This window comes from Poecilia formosa, unplaced genomic scaffold, assembly GCF_000485575.1.
Source record: "Poecilia formosa unplaced genomic scaffold, Poecilia_formosa-5.1.2 Scaffold237, whole genome shotgun sequence".
In the NCBI taxonomy this organism is placed as follows: Eukaryota; Metazoa; Chordata; class Actinopteri; order Cyprinodontiformes; family Poeciliidae; genus Poecilia; species Poecilia formosa.
Genome location: NW_006800176.1, coordinates 837,398 through 858,352, shown reverse-complemented (window position 1 = coordinate 858,352; position 20,955 = coordinate 837,398). Strand labels below are relative to the sequence as shown.

General features: G+C 40.4%; 1 protein-coding gene across 2 annotated transcripts in view; it reads left to right on the top strand.

Annotated features, from left to right (window-relative positions):
- fgf22 (fibroblast growth factor 22) overlaps positions 1-20,955 on the top strand; it is a 26,215-nt gene extending 5,260 nt beyond the window's left edge. For both annotated transcript variants that reach the window (XM_016680214.1, XM_007569194.2), the window contains 2 exons: positions 17,296-17,399; positions 18,818-20,955. In XM_016680214.1, coding sequence (XP_016535700.1) covers positions 17,296-17,399; positions 18,818-19,012 — 299 coding nt within the window. In that variant the 3' untranslated portion in view covers positions 19,013-20,955. The remainder of the gene's footprint in view (positions 1-17,295; positions 17,400-18,817) is intronic.

Genomic DNA, 20,955 nt, shown 5'->3' with positions numbered 1-20,955 from the left:
ACATGTGGAAATGTACACAGTCACACACTGAAACACAAACACTAACTCCTCCAGATAGCCATTTCTGAAGTTTGTTATCGGAATCAGGCCAGTTCTGAACGCTTCTCTCGTAAAGTGTTTGTTAATAAAACCAAATAGAAAAAAATCGACAAGGACTAAACATAGATCATAGTCCGCATGATTACAAACTACTTTACTGTACAAGTTACTATAAATAGACTTCCCGAGCACAATAGTACAGTTGTTTTAGGTGCCAAAAGGGAGGACTTCGACATGTTTTCTTTTTAACCTATGTCTAAGACGAAAATGGGGAAAAACACACCCAAGTGTTTAGAAAAGCAGCAGAGGCAGGTACACATCATATCCTGTCCAGGGTCATCGGTCACCGGCTGCTAATTAGACTGAGCTGCAACACAACAGCTGCACTGGCGCGCCCAGCGACGGCTTCATGATCAATTACAACAGTGAATGCTGAGTCAAGTTCCCCTGACAGATGAAATTGTGTATTTCAAACTAAGGCTTGTTTTTACCCATTCTTTCCTTCTGTTTCGTTTCATGGCTCTTTTGCTGGCGGGTCTCTCTCTTTGCTTCATGTTTTTGAAATCCCATTTGAAAAGGTGGCGTGTTGCATTTGGGCGTGTAAGGCTAGTTACATCAAAAGAAATAAGGTCTCTCATCCAGGGCCGACCCAAGGTACGATCAGCAGTTGCAGCTGCTTAAATCCGTGAACTTAAATCCATATGGCACCGATTGATTGATAAGTTCAAATAATTATGTACAGCAGTTGCAATACATATTGAGCAAATTGATATTTTCCTTAGTTTAAATATTGCTGATGGAGTCACGGGCATGAAATTCACACCACATGATTTCAGCAACTCAAGTAATTCTCACATACAAAGAAATCAATGCAAATCATCCCACAAATAAAGTTATAGATTACAGGTGTACAGGTGTGAAACACACTTACAGAAATTTCTTATAAAGTTTACGGAATAACCTTTCTTGTTAATGACGTATTCAAGATGTTTCCCGTTTGGAGAAACTAGTCCTGTCCATTGCTCAGTTGTGATTTGGAATCATTCTTCTACACCGCTCTCTGTCAGCGCTCCTCGGCTCTTTAACAACTCTTTCAGTAATTCTTATGGCTATATTTCATATTTCTATCTGAAATCTTATGAGAGACGTCTGGTCATTGCTGCTTTATAGTAAAACTTATTCTTCCACTGTCAGATTTTTTTTTTTCTCCAGCAGCAAAGGTTTACAAACGCAGCACCAATCACTGGCATAAGCGTATTTCACAATAGTATTTACTTGTGAATGAATCTTTATGCAATGTTTATCCAGTGAGAAAATTTAATCAGCTTCTGATATTGAAGCAGGAATGTTTCAATTCTATTTCAAAATTTAACTGAAGTCCCTTCTACATTTTTTTTTCCACATAATGTTCTGAATGCTTACTTGCTGTTCTGTTTCAGTTCTTAAGACATGCTTAATGTTTTTGTGCCAAATCCATTTTAAATTCTTTCTGGTTTATCTTGTATGATGATTTTAACCTCTGTATGTACAACATCTAAATTATTTTTTTTAACTCATGAAAAAACTGTAGGAATTGAAATCCTCATAAATGAAAAGATGAATTCCCGAGGAATTTCTGCCCAGGGCCTCATTGAACTTTGGACCGGCACTGCAGCCCCCACAAAGCAGACGTTGCAGAAGTCATCATGGAATTACTTGAGCTCTCTTCTGCCTCTGCAGCTGCTACTTTCACAGCTGGGGTGTGTTGTATTTACCGACTTTCTCGTGATGTGCAACGTGTTCCTTTTTGAAGCACCAGTTTTCCGAGTTCGAGAGCGTGTTTGACTTGGAACAAAACCCAAAGGAAAAACCACCACCGCCACGCTGAAATATGTTGTGGAAATGTTTCAAGCCTGTTGTCGGCGGGGGGAAGCTGTCCATCAAAAAGAGGAGAAACTAATGTGAATCTGAGCCTCATTAAAGAAGGGAGGCGATTCACAAACACATCGCTTTGCTCCACTTTATCTCAGAGGAGTCAGAAAGTAAAGAGTTGAGCTAAATCTTGAAAGAAGGAGAAAAAAAAGAGTTGATTATCATTATTACATTTTAGTTTTCCTTGCACGGGGTTTCTGCAGAAGAGCATAATTCATTCGAATGAAGTTTTGGTTCTGCGTCCTACAGATTTTACAAGGGAAAATTCAACTTACTCTTAATACTTTTAAGTGTATGTTATTCAAACCCCTCCTTTCATTTTTGCAAAATTCTCAAAAGATAATAAACCCGAGTTAAAAATGGATTACACAATGAAAACAACAATTATCCCCACAACAAAATGCCTTTTTTTTAATCATAATATAACATAAAATTCTTTTTAAATTTGTGGTCACCAGCCCATGCCCACCACTTTGTGGCACATATTGTCCCTTACATTACTGACTGCACTTTGAAAGTGTAGTGGTTTCCTGTAGCAAAGCAACCTGTAGAACATCATATCTGTTCTGCACTGGGTGCAGAGAGGTTCACTCTGCGCTGGCCTCTCATCAGCCATAGCTTAATGTTAATTCTGGTGAAGTTCTGTGGATCAAAGTACAACAGTCCCGCAGCTAAGGAGGGAAGCACCTGGCTGAAAAAAAGAAGAAAAGTGCTTTGGTTTGTTGAGTCAAGAGAATATACATGTTAATGAGGCTAGTTGGAGGACCGGGGCATGCTCTGCTATGCATTGAGGTGGAAATTAAAGGCTAAAAGAGTGCTGGAGTGTTTCCCAATGCTCATTAGTCATTAAGGTTCTCCTCTGGGTTTGTTTCAACTGTGATGGCATTTTTGTAAAAATCTCGGACGCCGAGCAGGGGTAGAAATATCTTTTGGGTTGTGCTTTTCATATAGCTCCAAGTTACTTCCTTCTTGTCAAAATCAAATCGACACCTGTCACATTATGCTGAACCTGAAAATCATAATTTAACATCAGTCACACACGTGCGCGGTTGCTGAATAGGAATGCAAAATCCTTCGCACAAATGCGTGCGCTATCACTTTCCTGGGAACTCTGCAGGACAAGAGTGTCAGTGTCAGTCCAATTAGCCCAGAGATCCCAGATCGGTGCCAACTGGTTTCTGTATCCTGAATGGGTTCACAAAATGTAGCAATTAGTAGCTAACAACCTTTAGCAAGCGTGGCTCTGGCTCCTCTCTTGGATTTAATGGGTTCATCAGCAGGTTTATAGAGTCTGACTCTGGCCCTGCCAGCTAATTTCTTTATAACATTACACATAGCCATGGATATCCTGTGGGCGTGAAGTTACCACAAAGACTTCACAGTGTCGGTACCTAGCTACGCGAACCCTAAAGCTATTGACCAAAGATGCTTGCGCTGATGTTCTAGAAGCTTGTAAGGAGCAGACAATAACTTCTAAAGCACAATTAAACGTGAATGTCGCTGATTCAAGAGTAAAAGAGAAAAAAAGATGGAGGTCTCACTCTTTGAATTGGGCCAGAAAAAACAAGCCATGTAAGCCTCCCTTGGCATTACAGCACATTCCCGCACGACCAGACGTTGTTTTTTTTGTCCAAAAGCAGCTGCCTTAATGATTTAGGTGCTTTAAACACCAGTGTAACAAGCCGCTGCTAATTACAGTGGCGTAATATAACTCTGAGCATGGTCATAGCCAAGAAGTAAGTTTTGAAATCCAGAGGAGCAAAAGAGAGAGTTTGATGTTTTACTCAATGGGAGAAATTTGGTGCAGTTCTTTGGTAAAAAGGAGAGTTATATCTATCATTTGGAAACAGCTAGCATTGGTTCCTGAGCGCTGACTGTCTGCAGTGGTTTTCAAATGCTGGTGAAGGTCTAAGTCTGCAGACGTGGAAATACACATGGTTATATATGCTGATATAATCCCTTCAGGACCAGTTTAACCGCCAGAAACACTAATGTGGGGTAGTATATAAAGCCCTAAACCTGGCCTTTTGAAAACAGCAGAGCACCTGATTTACACTCACTCTATAATATGGCCCACAGTATGAGGAAGCTGCAATATAAAAATAAAAGCAGACTCTCCCAGGTAGCATACCTGAGCTTCTCCTTTTTTCCAAGGAAAGCTATAAACCACATTTGCACATGGAATTTCAATATACTTCAATCTGTTTTTCAAACCTCAGTAAAATATCCCTAGAGGTCTGAAAACCTGGGCAGCTTGAAGATGACTGCAAACTTGCTGATTGGCAACAGACGTTTTGCAACCTCGGACATACTGACATGTAGTTAATTATGTCATTACACTTAGAGGAAATATTTATCCTGGAGGGAAATTGACTTAATTATAAATAACTCATCCTGCCTTTTCAACCCCACTCTCAAGTCTTTTGTAGCCTTTTAAGAGTGGCACACAGTGTGTCATTTAACAAAGCTTGTCACATTGAGAGAGCAGGATGTGATAGTGTCTCCCATCACACTGCATGACTTGTTGCTGCAGCAGAATCATGTCAGACAAAACACACCAGCCCATCAATAAATGGATCGCAAGTTAGGCGCATTAATGTGTTAATATTGAGATTAAGTCCTGTTATGAGTTTGAGGTGAAAATGGGACAAGAGACAGTGGTAGAAAAGCTCATTGCAAAAAAAGAAAAGGATGAATATTAGATGAACACTATAGATATATATGTCAGATAAGCACACCTCACTCAACACCGGATTTTATCAGGTCTATGACATACTCATTGAATCTTACCATGATTTCTTTTAAATGCAAAAAAGTATGTTGCCATGGTGATTGACACTGGCCCCTGATGAAACATTTGAGACAAATACCTCATCCAGCCAAATTCAAGACGGGTTTAAAACTGTTCATAGAAAAACATAAATAAATAGATAAATAAATGGCTCTTTGTAAAAAAGAAAAAAAAAATGTTATCCAGTTACAAACTAAGGCTCCAAAATCCACTAGGTGACATGATGGCTGTGTGTGTGGAAAAGCCAGTTGTTCAACTAAATCAGCAAGTATTTGAACCAGTGCCACTCTTGAACAAGTCAAGACTGGGGGAAAATCTTTTGGAAACCCAGAGTCTGAAACCTGCTCTTGTAGCTCCCACAAAATATATTATATATGCTTACCTCATAATTTGAAACTTTCCCCACGCTTAATAAGAACAAATGACATTGCAACATATGTGTCAGAGAAAATAAGGAACAGCTAGTCTAATGCGAGTCCTGGCACACCAACAGACCCCTGAACCAGATTACACAAACCCAGACATACCTGCTTTTTATCTCCGAGGCCATTTCACTAAATGAACATGAGCAGGATGTAAGTATCATGTCAGAGCACAGACTGTGAGTCCTTGTGCATTCTGAATGCATGTGTCTGTGTTTATCCTTGTGCCATTGCGGGAGCACAAAATAAACCTTAAACTGAAAAAGATGTGCATTTCTGTTCCCTAAAGGCTAATATGAACCAGGCCTTACCATGGGCTGGGCTCAGGCACCTCCGTGTTTGTGTGTTTGCGTGCACGCTGACACGTGTGGGCCTGTGTTTATATGTGTGTTTTTCTCATCTGGGAGGCCATGCTCCTCATTACAGCTCGGAGGGTGGCACAAAGCAGCGACGGAGGCAGCGTGCAGTGTACTTTATATCTCAGACCGTTGTCTGTTAATTCTCACTTTGTAGTTCCAGCACTACAACTACAACACCTACTTTATATTGAATGAAGGAAGAGATCAATAGATTGAGAATCAATAGATTGATGGTTTAAAGAGCTGCCAGTGACTCCTTAGACTTTTCTCAATGACTCCTAGAAGCTTGTTGGCTGTTTCTAGATCTATTTTTCTTGTCATCAGATTGGAAATTGTATGTTTTTTCTTGACGCAATTTTCTACAAACATCAAACATCCCGTAGCACAAAATGATGTCTGTCCTCTTTTTGCAAAACATCAGTTTTTTTCAACAATAGAGTAGATAAGTTGTCTTTTTAGAAATAGTCATGTAACATTTGTTGCTCGAACCAAGTTATCATTTTGCTTTTTTTGTGCAGACCACAGTTTAGAATTTTATTTATAAAAGAAATAAATCAATCAAACAAACCATGTATCATTTCCATCTTCTCCACAATTACTATCTCCCTTTCGTTATGCTATCACATAAAATTTCAAATAAAATACAGGAGACTGTGGAAAGATCAGGAGGTATGAATAGTTTGCCACACACAGTACCCGATCAGACACTGTCTTCCACTGTCTCCATTTCCCTTCTCTCCTCCCCTGGAGTGGATAGGATTAGGGTCAGGGCCCTTTGGCCAGTGGAGCAAATGACAGCTTTGGCAGGAACCTGATTTCACTCTTGTGCCTTCTGTCAACTGCTGTATGCCCATCTCATTTTAATAATGTAAATATGGGGCAAGTTCAGGCCACAGAGAATATTCTGTGTCCTGCTGCTCAGTCACTGGAAACTCTCTGCGCACCTGAGCCACACAATGCGCATATACTTGAAGTCCGATGGGTACGGGTTTGTAGGACTCTGCAAACTAAACCAGACTCAGTTTGCCTTCTGGCTGCTTTTGAACGGTACTACGTACAGGCAAAAACCCGAAACACTTTGCGGAGTTAAAAGCTCACAATGCACTAGTGGGATTTGGACTTTTATGGGAATGTCAGGAAACTACAAATGTATCCACACTGACACAAGGAACTTTGATTTTGAACTATCATCTATCATTGTGACTTTAAGTATCAGTTTACTTGTCTATTAGAGACCAAAATCAGATTCTCTATGGAGGTATGTGTGGTGAATAAACATCCCAAGTAGTTTAAATGCAGCCTCATTGGTATGTTACTGAAATAGTAATATGTGGCTTTCTTGAATTTTATGTAATGCGTTCTATTTGTTTGGGCCTATTTAAATTGTATTTTGCAAGCCGAAATCCTGTTACTGCCTTTTTTTTTTTTTTTTTTTTTTTTTTTTGCTGTACCACAGTGTTGGTAAGAGGCCTGAATAGGGAGCCATGAGGGACACCATGTGTTTTTTATGTGCTCAGATTTGGAATTAATTATATGATAAATGAATTAAGGACAGGGAACAACATCTTAAATGTTTTGGGTTAAAGCTACATTTTATAAGTTTCTCCATCTTCTCTAACTAATTGTGGATTTATGACTCTAAGAACAAATATTTACAAACAGGAAGTCATTTAGTGAGTTAGGTTTTATGAGGGGTCCTCTATATTTCTGAAGACTCAAATGGCCTAAGTAGTTATAAAATCCAAAATAAATAAAACCTTTCTAAGACAAAGCTGTGTAGAAACTTATACAGCTAAATTTGACAGTGCTGTTTTGCTATTTATCTCAGTAATAATAATAATTAAAAAAAACTTATATGTAGTGGTTCAGGTAAATGGGCATGAAATGGTTTGTTTACAGGTACTTAAGGGTTTGATGGGGGGTGAATTCAGGCATGTAGTTGTTATGGATTGTCTGAATGATTTTACAGTAAAGTCTAGTTATTGAATCTATCAATGTTTTGTTTAATACAAAAAATCATCACAGTACAGAGCAATATCACAGTCATCTCTTCTGGCCTGACTGGTCTGAACAGCCAAGCAGACCTTCTTACCAACGTTTAGTTGCACAGACAGTGACCTCAGTTCGACGTGAACAATACCGCCATCCTTATTGCCCCTTTCCAAACACAGGAAAACGCAGACGTGGTGACTCACAAGGCTCACTGCAGGCGGATCTGCTGGTAACTATCTGCAAAAACCTTTGATAGTAAGTCCTCTGCTTGTTATGAATGTGATGCATGATTTGGAGGCAGTTTGCTCTCTGCTCCTGATTAAAGAAAAGCTTTAATGATCACTATGACGGCGGCCCTCTTAGAACCATGTAGGACGCAGATGAGCTGGTGGAATCCAGACGAATGACTTCATTAACCCTTTTCACCTTTGCTATCCCAAAGCTTACTGCGGCAACCCTCAGCCCTGCTGGGTACCCACTTCCTGAAGTTATCCTCTTATGTTTCATTTTCTGGCTGGCTTGTCCCCACTGGGCTTGTAAATTTGGGGTTTGATGAGTGGGGGGTCTGATTCAACATCCTGGAGGTCCCTAATGAACTGATTGATGTTCACTAACACACAATCACTAGTCATCATGACCACGGAGGCTTGTGCTTTAGTAATGTACCGACTATGCAGCACATGCCGTCAAAGAGAGACAGGTATCATAACGATTATGCGGTCTAGCTGTGTGGTGGTGCAGAGAGACGTCTGGGATCTTTGTTTTTCAAAGTGAGATTCTGTCAACGGTTTATACTTGCTACCCCTTATGGTAGCACATTTGCCAGGGAAAGCAGTTCACCCACTCTCACAGGACCGCACAGAGGTATCCAGATGTGGAGGGCGATTTTAGAGAACACGGGTCAGCCTGTCTGGGGATAAATCAGACAGACTAATCTGTCCTGTGAGGGGATGGGGGGTAATTGGTCACATTTGACCCCCCGGCCTTGAGGACTGTGGGAACGCAGGCTTTATCTACCAGCGGTAATTGACTAATGAAACACTTCCGCAGCACCCTCCGCCAGATTGTCATCCACCGTTTGGGTTAGGGTGAGGCATGTGCATGCATGTGGTTGCGTGAGTGTGGTTGACACAACTGGGTAAGAGTAGTGTGTGTGTTTGCACGCGTGTGGGGGTGTGTGTGTGTGTGTGTGTGTGTGTGTAGTTTATAGAAAATGGCAGGATGCGGAACTCCCTGTGGCCATCCACGCAACTTATCAGCAGCATCAGCCTCTTTATGCTTGCAGCACAGTGAGACTTTGACAGACCACACATTAACGATTGTGTGGTTGTCATTACAGTTTAGATTTAAATTTCAAGTGGAAATGGTTCATTTGCTTCCAATTCGGATTAAACCCACCACAGAGGGCAACACAATGATGAAGTACTTTAGAGCCGCAGGTGCAAGCTGGCATGCTCTGTTGGCCTGCGGCTTGTGACTTCGCTCAAATTTTATGGTCGCTTTGTGTGGGATGCCCACATTGATTGAAAGACAAGAAAATCAGCATTGGGAGAGCGAGGTGAGGGGGTGGGAGGGTGTTAAGAAAAAAAAAAGGCTAAAGTTACGGTTGTGAGACAATGTCTCCGAGGTCCCATCAAGTGAGCCATTCATAGATGCTGGCCTACCAGTTTGTGGAGCCAGGGAGACACTCCGATAGAGTGGGGCCCAGGGTGGCCTCGTCTTTTTGTCCCAAGCTGACCCCTGGGCTCTAGCCTGGCCTCTGCGCCCCTCACCTGGTCTGTCCCAGCGCACTGGTAAGAGGATACCTGTAATTTGCTCTAATGGCCTTTGAAAGACCTGGCTAGGCTAATCCCTGGAGTGCTTCTCCCGGTAGCGCACCACGTGAGAAATAGCGGGGGGTTGGGGAGTGGGCTGGGGACCAGCCTCTGGATGTGAGAGAATGTCACCCCTCGCAGCCTTGGCTGCTGCAGGAGGGAGTCTGGGAGTCAGCTTTCAGCAGATCACTGCTGAGTTGTTCACAGACTCAAAAAAGAAACGTATCCCTGGCGTGTAGAGTAGAATCTCGTCTTCTCTGTACACCTTTCCTCATGGCTCAGGACAACAGGAAAAGTGGGCTAACGACATGCATTAATCTGCTCTGGAAATCGTTTACTGATTCTCCATGTTCCTGTATGCTACTGATGAATGTGATGTGCTCCACCAACAATAAAAGACTTCAATATCCCAATGTTGTAAAGTTGCAACTAGTAAGGGAATTGAAAGAGACTGACTGTTAATAATAGTAGTAATGATAGTCCTTTAGCTAAAAAAGCAGGACAAGAGACACAAATTCCTTTCAGGCTCATCTTTGCTGTCATTTCTTCAGGGATTTAAAGGAATGTGGGAAGCGCAAGCGATACTTGGACAGGGAGGGTCAGTCTTCCACCAGTCTTTTCTCTGCCTTCCTGTTCTTTCTATCCATCGTTCGTCCTTATTTTTCTAGAAGGGGTGGGCTACATGCAGGGGATTGCGTTCAGTCGGAAACTGCTCCTCAAGTGTCCCACTTCTTCTTCAGGATGGTGGCCATTATATCGTAACCATAAAGCCATCTGCGTACCGACAGATTCAAAAAGTGACAGCGTGTTTATGTCTGCGAAATGTCAGGTATGCAGGAAAGAATGACTGAAGCCCAAAGTGGTGCAAACGTAATCTGGTTGGTTATTTACTTTAGTTTTATTTGATTAGATATAATCAAAGCGCACACTCTTTCTTGCTAAATAATTTTGGGACAGTCCTGAGTTTCAGAGCAAAAGCAGTTAAAGTAAACATTGTTCATTCACCCCCCAGGTTGCCACACATAGGTGAAGTGTGGAACAGAATTAGATCGCAGGAGGAAAAGGCTTTGGATGCTGTTCTGGATGTCCGTTTACTAACATTTCCTGGATAAAGATAGTCTTATTCTTCTTCACTCCCATGCATACAATTGTCTATAACTTCACATAAAGTAAGAGCGGACTATCTTAACGCGATTTCTCTTTCGGTTTGGAAGTCAGGTGTTTCCAAAGCGCCCAACCCTTTGCACAAAGTAGAAATATCTCACCGCTGAATAAATCACGTGGGTCCTGTGAGAGTTGTAAGGTATGATACATTTCCAGGTGGAGGTGGGGGTGCGGGTCGGATTGGGGTTATGACCCAACCAGGAAATACGCTGCTTACATAAATGCAAATGAAAACAATAAAAAATAATTATTTCTAAAAATATAAAATAAGTTTCCATTTAAAAGAATTAAGAAATGTACAAATTATCATCATTCAATGGACAATTTTAGTAATAATTATGTTAACACAGGAAATGCAGATTACACCAATGTTCTAGACTCATACAAATCCAAATGAAGAACACTTTTTGTTGGTACTTTATCAAAAACAACATATTTTTAAGATTTTGTGATGACAGAATCCTAAAAAACAAGACAAATTTCTCTGAGGTCTTTAGACAGAAATTGGCAATGGGCATGAATTACTTAGAAACATTATTTTGTATACCTTCCATGTTTGCAGTCACACCAAATGCAGTGCTCTTTGTGATCTCTGCTGTTTCAAGTCCATTATTCTTCAACATACATACATACATACATACATACATACATACATACATACATACATACATACATACATACATACGTTTGGAAACCAAACTAAAACTTTGATCATGTTTTTCAAGATCCAAGCAGACATCCTGTATTTCTCATCCAAGAGCATGTTTTTTGTTTTTTTTTCTGAGGAAAATGAGTTGTTGTATTTTACTAGAGCGCCGTCGTGCATGAGATTAAAGATACAAGATGATTGTGGGGCGTTGAAAGAAAGGCGGCTATATAAAACAGACAAACAAGAACATTAGCCTTACTTTTCCTTTACGAATACACGTTCCAGATATTCTTTATGCAGACTCGCTTGCCAGACACGTTTACATTCACACGTTTGTTGGCACGAATGCTGCAAGTGTACAATTAACAGGCTTGTAAAAGTTGCAAGGCAGACTGACACAGATGTGGGAAGATGATCATCATTTCATGCCTTGTGGACCTTTACAGCCATGCCCACGTGACAGATGCGGGAGGTAATAATTTACCCTTTAGTCTCAGGGAAGTTTGCGATTCTTTCAGAAACACAAAGAGCTTCCAGATGTTTGGAAAATGGTTGCTGTAGTTCGTCTGCTGAAACTTAGATTAACCTACCTTGCCAACATGTGAAGAAATATCTGGTTTTAAATGTCGTCGAAAGGAAGTGCGATGTATGATCTTGTTTCATCAAAGCAGCTAGTATTAGCCAGAGGTCATGTTGAAGTCCATGTCAGCAAATATTGCGCCGATATCCTTACAGCATCAGTGTCCCAAGACACGGTGGTCATATCCGGTTATCATAACCTCCTGACAAGACTCTCCTTCATTTGTCAGTGAAACACAAGTGTTTGGATATGGGGAAACTGAAATAAAGAGAGGAGCTATTGTGTGTCCGTTTGCCTCTTTTAGACTAAGCATTGACGATGTTGTACTTCCTGTGCGTGAGCCGAGATACTCAAACGAGAACAGTGACAGCGAGGCATCTATTGATTCACTTATTACCGACAATCTGTCAACTGTAATCACTGATTTGTTGTCGAGGTGTGAACGTTGGTGTCTACCCCAATACAGTAGCAGTGAGATTTTAGACCTTACTAAATGAATGGGAAAAACGTCCATTTCAGTTCACTTCGATTCAGTTTGTCAAGCGCTTGTGTCAACCGATCCAATTAGATTAAGCGTCAATGTACAAACTCTATTTAATTAAATACAATCAAAATTTGATCCTGGTCAAGTTTCCTTTATTACACCCACTGGAAAAATTAAAAATAAAATAAAATAAATGACATATGGCAATAGAGGAAAGTGGATCACATCAAATTGTTAACCTCAAATTAATATCTGACAGGACGTTGCTCAGTGTGAAAGGTCATGTGTAACCATTAATCAGAAATTAGTAAACTACTTTGGCCAATTTCCACAGCTTAGTCAAACTATGCTGATCAGCCCATTATGTCGATTGCGTGTCTGCCTGGATAACTCTCAACTTGACGTGGACAAGAAGCAGAAACATACAATCATTGTTGTTTTTGCACAAACAGACTGCAGTAGAATTGAAAAGGTTGCTCCAGTCTTTTGGCAACTTACCCTACCTGCAAGTTGCAGCTGATCAGAAGAGCTTTTGTAAATTTAGCTGTTCAACTTCCAATAATCGAAGGTTATAAACCTGAAAAAAAATCATACAATTCTGAATACTTGGATTATGTTTAAGTTACGAATGTTTGGAAACGTCCTTTGCCATGAGTTCTGAATTGTGGCATTATTTTACATTAAAGGTTACATGCAAGTGTTCCTATCATTACACTATGAAGGCCTTCATGGGGTGCTGTTTCTCATGCTAATCTCTCAAGGTGTTTAAAGCCATAGTGAGTGATGCATCCTTTGTCCACGCTGATACATAGGCGGCCCTTTTTGCCCACTACCAGACCCTTCAAGGGGGTCGTGGCAGATCAAAGATGTTGGTCACAGCCATTAGCCCTGGCAGCCCTAACCCCACATGAAAAGCTTATTTTTTGAAAAGAAAGGCAGAAGAGAAAAAGGAAAGGAAAAAAAAACAACAACAAGCCCCTCTTCGTTTAAAAAGCAAGCAAACTGTGAAATAATTGAAAAGTTATGTTAATCAAGAGCAGGAACACAGCAGGATTCCCAAAATTCCCAGGCCTTTGCTCTGGTCGAGAAAGAAGCCGTGGGCAGAGGTTTGCTCAAGGGGCAGTGTGAAAAATTAAAAGAGCTCGGAAAATTAGCAAGCAAGACAACAGGGGCGAAAGAGCTGAAACATTTCAGCCTCCTTCTAGATGGACTGAGGCATTTTGCTCCGCCGTGGTGCCCTTCATTCAGAACGCTTGTTCATTAATTAGATCTTGTCCAGCTTTTCACCTCACAGGTGAGCAACAAAGACTTTATAGGGGGCCGGTTTTCTGGAGGCTCCTTCCCCCACCGCCAAACCCACCATCGTCCAACCAGCACCTTCACTCTGTACTCCCTCGGGTCCTTCGCCCTCCTCCCCCCACCGCCGTACTGTGGTTCTGACAAAAGGGAACCCAGGGAGAGTGTCTCTTTCGTTCCTTTCTGTCTTTTTTTTAATTTTTTTTCTTCCGAGGTCAGAAAAGGCTTCAATGATCTGACGATGGGCTAGCGTCCAAAATAAGGGCGACAGAAAAAAGAAGAAAGACTAAAAGAGAGTCTGGGTAAAAGACTTTTTCTGCTTTAAAAATCTCTTAGAGGAGAAATAAATGGCAAGTCCACAGTTGACTAGACACGTATAGTGCAGGATTTGCTTGTAATGGCAGCTTGAGCTTATTGACAGTCCCAGCCAAAACATGTCAAAGGTTAAGAGATCTTGCCAATTGCAAGTGGGGAGCCAAAAGTGCCTTTTTTCTTTCACTCAATGGGGCCATCAGTTGATACTTGCTCTGCAGAATGAGGCAAAGTGGTGACCCACGGATCCAACGGCGAAAAGAGTTATTTTGTTCTCATTGTTTGTCTTTCTTAAAGTGATATTTGTTCAAAACTATTGAATTATTTATTAGCTTAAGAAATTGTAATAGTTTTTAGAAATGCGAGCATGATTCAAGTAGACTATGATCAATGTCCCAGCTATTTAGTCGTGAGCATATACTGCAATGGATATACACACCTTTGTAAAAAAATGGATGGATTTGGTGATCATTAAATTGAGACCGAGATAAATCATTTTGGATTTATGTTTGATTTTGTAAATCAACCTTTTAGATGGGAATCTGTGAAAAATATGACGCTTGATTACTCTGGCTTAACACCATTAAATTAATACTTTGAAAAAGCAACTTTTAGATTATTTTCTGCATTCAGGAAGGGAGGTGTGCCCTTTACACCTTAAGTCTGTGCGCACTTACAATCAGATAGATCTACTTTTTCTTTTATTCCATCTGATTATTTTCTGTTAAATTATACTGCATAAACATCACATTGAACAAAATTATCCAGGCATAAATCGAACATTTTATGCAGTCATTACATTTCTGGCTTGGTTTAAAAATAACTTAAGATAGAAATCTGTGCTGCATTACTGTGTTATCAAACTGGCACCTTTTGTTTGTGTTAAATCCAGACTGGAGTGATATTCGAAACTCAACGGTTTGGAAAACTCTTTAATAGCTTAGAATAATTCACTCTGAACACAATGGTGTGACTTTTCAAATGGTGGCCTGTGAGTTATGTGGATCTCCCTGGTGTTTATAGATGTGTGGTCAAGCGTCAAGGGCCTAAGTGATTCCTTTAAGTGAGAGGGAAATTCCCTCTTGCTTCTTCAAATCTTTTTTTTTTCTCATCTGGCTTAGCAGGAAGCATCAGGGATGAATAAAATGTATTTTTGAAAAACAACCGTAGCTAGCATGCTAATTTCAAAGTGATCACGTAAAAAGAAGCTCAAAAATCAAAATGATTTTGCACCTGCTATGTCATGCTTCTTAAATGAGCAAACTAAAGTGTTTTTCTACACTATGTTTAAACCCCCCCAAAAGACACATTAAAATAAGGAGATTTGACAATTTACACAAAAATTCTAGAAATGTCTCTGATGTGACAAATTCGTTCCCATGCTGTAGCTTCAAACACCAAATGGTGGCAATTACAGCTGGCACCACTTTCAGGCACCAGCGGTTTTCACTGGCCTGCACTAATGCCCCGTAAACCCTTGCAGGGACCCTAAATTGTCAACCGAGCCTCGGCTTATTGCTTACAAGTCGCTTGCACGCTTCAGGTGCCACCACAGAGCACACCCGGTATTTGTAAACACAGCTTGTAAAAAAAAAAAAGAAGAAGAAAAAAAAAACAAAGGAAACCACACACTTTAAAGCATTAATGTTTCCTCTGAGGATCAGAGCCACCATAGGGGCGCAGCTGGGGAGATACCTGGATGAACGAAACCGAGACACTCACACCTTCCTGCAGCTGTGCCCGAGTCGAGACAAGGCATCGTTTACACGTTCCTGTCAGGGAAGAAAAGAGCTTGAGTGTACTTGCCTTGCTCTTCTTCTTGATCTTGTTAGTCTTTGTACATTTGTGTGGATGGCTGAAGCAGATGATTTCACATTATAGGCATGACAATAACTAGGGATGTTGAGAACTGGAAGATGAAAAAGGTTTGCAATTAATACAATGAGAGTAGTAAGTATATATTTCTGAGGACCCAAGGAATACTGAATTCTAAACCAGTAACAGCACTTTGTAATATTTTGCAACTATCTGGGACATAAGAGTAGAAATTCGAAAGATAGACATGAAATCACCAACTCAAATGATGTAGCAGTTTCCAGATACAACTGGGTTTCGGAAGACACCAAAGTCCATCTATGTGCATCTTAACCTAAGGATTTATGAAGTTGCTCTGTTAGTGAACAATCAGCATCACAAAGGCCAAGACAGCACTCTACAGATCAGAGAAGCAGCCAAGAGGCCATGTTAACTTCGACTGAGCTGCAGAGATTCACAGTCCAGGGGGGAGAATCTGTCAACAGGACCAAAAATTTGCCGACCACTCATAAAATCTTGGGTTCATGCTAAAGTGTGCAAAAAGAAAACAACTGTTAAAAGAGACCCACAAAAAAGTCAATCCACAGCTTCCCATAGCCCACACAGGGGACACAGCGGACATGTGGAAGAGGCCGCTCTGCTAAACAGATCAAACCAAAGCTGAACATTTCAACCTACACGGTAAACCTGTGCAATAAAATACAATAAGCAGCCATGGGCACACACTTCCCACGGCAAAACATGGTGGTGGCAAGCAGTGGCAAGCTGTGTGGGTACTTTTCTTTAGCAGCAACCAGCAAGTTAATAATAGTAATACAAGAAAATGTGTCCTGCAACTTTTAGATGCTTCTCTACTTCAACGCACCTGAGTCAAATAATGAAGTCATTAGCAGGACTCTAGAGAACTTGACTGCACTTAGGAGGTGATTCAGCTATTTCAGTGAAGCGTGATGGACCAGGGAGGCAGCTGAGAGCCGCAGGACACCGGCCTTTGAGGACCAGGACTGCCCAGCCCTGTTCTACTGACTCTGTGTGTAGATTCTGCACACAGAGAAGTGTAGAATCTATACACAAATATGCAACAGATATCAGTCTAGTTTTCCTGCAAGTACCTGCATGATTCACAGTAACAAAAAAAAAAAAAAAGGTTTCACATCGATCATATATAGGCAACCACATCAAGGCTCTCTTTTGAAGGTGTAAACCAGCAAACAACCACTATCTTCTTCAATCAACTCCTATTCAGGGTGCTTGGAGGCAACCACAGAAACCTTCCTGTCGTGGCTGTGGCCGCTATTTTCTTATCCAGATTAAAAGCAAACCACGTGGCACTTGTTTGAAAACTCTAAGTGGGTTGGAGAGCCCACTTAAGTGGCAGAGACACATAGGCTTTATTTCCTTTAGTAAACAACACTTGCAGGAGCAGGATGAAGTGTCACATCCTGAGGAAAGAGGACTTTTATTGATGCATGTAGCAAAGCCACGTGAAATGTGCAGGTTCAGACGATGGGGTGCTGCAGGTGTGTATTTGCTACAGAATTTGCATCATATCAAGAATCTCCCGCGTACATTATCGTCTGTCTTACGGCAGAGAGGCTTTTGATTGTGAAACAAAGAAAGCCTTAATGACTCTAACCCAGACTCTTGTCCCTTCTCTTGTTTTTCAGGCTTGATGGAAATCCGATCTGTCAGCGTGGGAGTTGTTGCCATCAAATCTGTCAGTACCGGCCTGTACTTAGCAATGTCCAAGAAAGGCACGCTCTTTGGATCGGTGCGTATACAGCCTTACGACATTGCTTCTGGAGGTCAAGACTTCCAGGTCTAGTCATTGGGGAGGGTGGGAAAGGTACCCAAGATGAATTGCATGGGAACATTTTACAAGAAAGTCAAATAAAAAAAAAAAGAGGCCAAAGTGTCACACATCTATACCTGCATCCTCAACCAGCTTGTTACACTGTCGAAATAGATGATAGAAAAAGAAAAGAAAACACTAGACGGGGACAAAGAGCCAGCTGGGCTGGGATTAAGTGCTTGCCAATTGTTGTTTGGCTTAGCAAGGTTTCAAACGTAATCACCTTCCATTGTTAAAATCAGACACACGAAATCTGTGATGTCTACTGCACTAACATCTTAAGAGAAATATCAGTCAACAAGTACTGATACGGAAAAGGGACACACCCTGCACTAAAACTTTGCACATTTTATACATTGGGGATCCAGAAACTCCAAGAGATTCATAGAAGGTTCAGGCATCACAGTGAAGATCTTGTTTTGGCAGCGTGATGGCAATCTGGAACATAACACCAGAACGTCTTGCAGTCATTAGAGGCAGGAAGTGCCCACATACAAGTGGATTGGATGTGGCCTGGATTTTGTACCAAAAGAACGTCCTTCCAATAATAAAAAAATAAGATTAGAAAAGGATTAGTTTTTAAAAATCCTCCCAGTGGAAAATTTAACAGTCAGGACACAAAAACTAGATCACAAACTATTACTACCTACTGAGAAAGTAATGAACTGAGCAAAATAAATTTATTGAAGATTGTTTTGGGTGGTGAAATAGTTCAGTTTTTTTTTGTAGGCACACTTTGGGCATACCAAGTAGGCATTTTTAAGCATTGCCTATTTTAGTACTGTTGCAGGCCATGTATCTCAGGTTCTGGTTTCTTGAGCATGACAATGAGTTTGCTATACTCCACTAGTCCCAAAAGTCAGCAGAGCTAAATCAAATACAACCAACAAGTGTGTTGTGATACCGTTATGTCAAGATAGGCAAAAATCTCTGATAATTATTTCTGAATCTGTGTTAGCTCTATGCCAGACAGAAGTAAGGAAGATGAAAAGTCCAAAAAGTTTTGATCACACACCAGCAAGATGTACCTGATGAAGTGGCCAATGATTGTACGATAATTCTTTCATTGACCAATGAGGCACATCTACCTGAGGACCTTTTAATTCTCATAATCTTCAATTTAAAAGTTGACATAATCAAGAACACCTGCAATAGGAAAATGCACCCCCTGCAACATCTGCAAACACCTGGAAAATCTCTCAGTGCAACAACAGACCTTGACCTTTAAAGGACGTCTTGGAAGCTGGCCTTTGATGGCGCAGCCGGAAAATCAGTCAGCGTTGAGATGCAGGCCTTTCTGCTAACATCCTTAATCGTCTCCCTCTGTCTGACCGCAGGTGAAGTACAGCCCAAGCTGCAAATTCAAAGAGCGCATCGAGGAAAACGGCTACAACACGTACGCCTCGCTTCGCTGGAAGCACGGCGGCAGGCAGATGTTTGTTTCGCTGAATGGACGCGGGAAACCACGGCGAGGTCACAAGGCTCGGCGAAGGCACCCGTCGACTCACTTCCTGCCTATGCTTCCCTCCTAGGCGCGTCTGAACTCTTCCAGGCTGCTGCCCGGCTCACCTGCCCCCCGCCCCCTCACATTAGTACTGATCTAGATGTGACAACAATCTTTCCTTTTTATTTATCCATCCTCATGTTACATAAATGTACATTTGCTGAGCTCTGTAACATTTTAGAGTTAGGATATCTGCTTCTTAAGTTATTTTCTGCATATTCTAATGAGGTTAATATAAAACAGTGCAGTCCGACAAAGAAAAAAAAAATATATATATATTGTGTTTTTCTTCACAGTTTCCACATTTGTGTATGTGTGTGTGTAAAAACTGCATCGAAAGATGTGAGAGGCATCATGTCTACAGATAGGTATTAAGAAAAAAAGCAATTAGAAAATAGTTTTAAATCACAGGGAAAGGTGAAGACACTGGGGTTTTGCTCTGTTCACTTTCAAGCAGGTTCGAAGACATCAAAATCTTAAACCATACACATCAATCAGTTTTAGGGTTTATCACAGATTATGTGAATAACCTTCAGATTAAGATTATGTGATACAACTGCTCTGTGTAAATAAAGCAAACAAACAACAACAAAAAAGACGTTTTAGGCAGTAGTCACTTCTTTAAACTAACTGAAGACGTAAAATTCAAAACAAATAAATAAAACAACAAATAAAAAAAATTTGAAAATATGTTGCATAAGAAAAATAACATTATAAGGTGCAAAATAATTCTACATATTGCATGTAGTAGTAGTTTACTATGTTAAGTACTACTTCATATATTGATGAACCATTGTATTAAAACATTGTTTTTTGTTTTTTTTTTATTTAGTATTTCTTACTTTATAAGTCAAATCACAGCTTAAAAAGAGGAATGAGTTGAATCTAAGTGGTCATGGAAAAAAAAATAAAAAAAAAATCTGACAGTAGGGGTTTGGTGCTGGCCATTTTGCCTCTGTTATTTCATATGTTTGTTTTTTTTAGTTTTGTTCATTTAAAAAAAGAAAGAAATGGAGTAAACTGGAACATCTTCCATGGGATGTTTCACACTGACCTACATCTATTTGTACTCTCCAGAGGGATATTTTCTACCATGCTTGGGCCATTTTATTCGTGAAATATTACAGATCATGATCCCTAATCAAACTAAAACACTCAAATAACTTCAATTCAACATGTTTCGTTACATGACTTTGAGTATATAATAGAAAATTACTTTTAATAACCAAATTCAAAAGATGCACGGTTGGTACAGAGCATGCAATCCCATTTTGTGTCCTAAAAAATCATGAAGAAAACCATCAGATTTGCAAAAAAAAAGTAAAATCATGAAGAGTTGCAATGACCAGCAATTCTCCGTATATTAGAGAAGAACAGAACGTGAGGTAATCAAAGAACTGATGTCATTTAATACCCTTTGTATACTTTTGTGTATTTCTGTCAGACTTCATCTAACTCTCAGCCAATAGATGATAGTTTAAAAGGCAGGAACATGAACCATACAGCATGTCCCTAACTTGCTGGTTCTGCACATGTCAGCAGACTCCATAAACCATATACCACCATAAACTTTCAAGCTGAGTAGTAAATAGTTTAATCCATACTGCCTCTCTGCAAAGACTTGCTAACCCTAGAAAACACAACTGTTTGCTGATAGAACATTTAATATATTTAACACTATTCTTACTCTCTAACTCTTAAAGTTGATGTGTATTGTTGTTTTTGACTCTTTTGTCGGACTCCAAGGAAAATAGCTATATTCAAGTTTTATGTTTGGCTCAGTTTGTATATTACTACTGAATACTGGTACATTTGTGATCCACTTACTGCATGAAGCACAGCTTATTGGTCAGTTGTATGTAAAGTTGCATCCTTAGACAACAATCCTAAAAAAATCCATCTAAGCTAAGTCATTTGAGTGCCTTCGTGCAAGATGAGTTTGGTAAACCTAAATAAAATCTGCAAAACTCA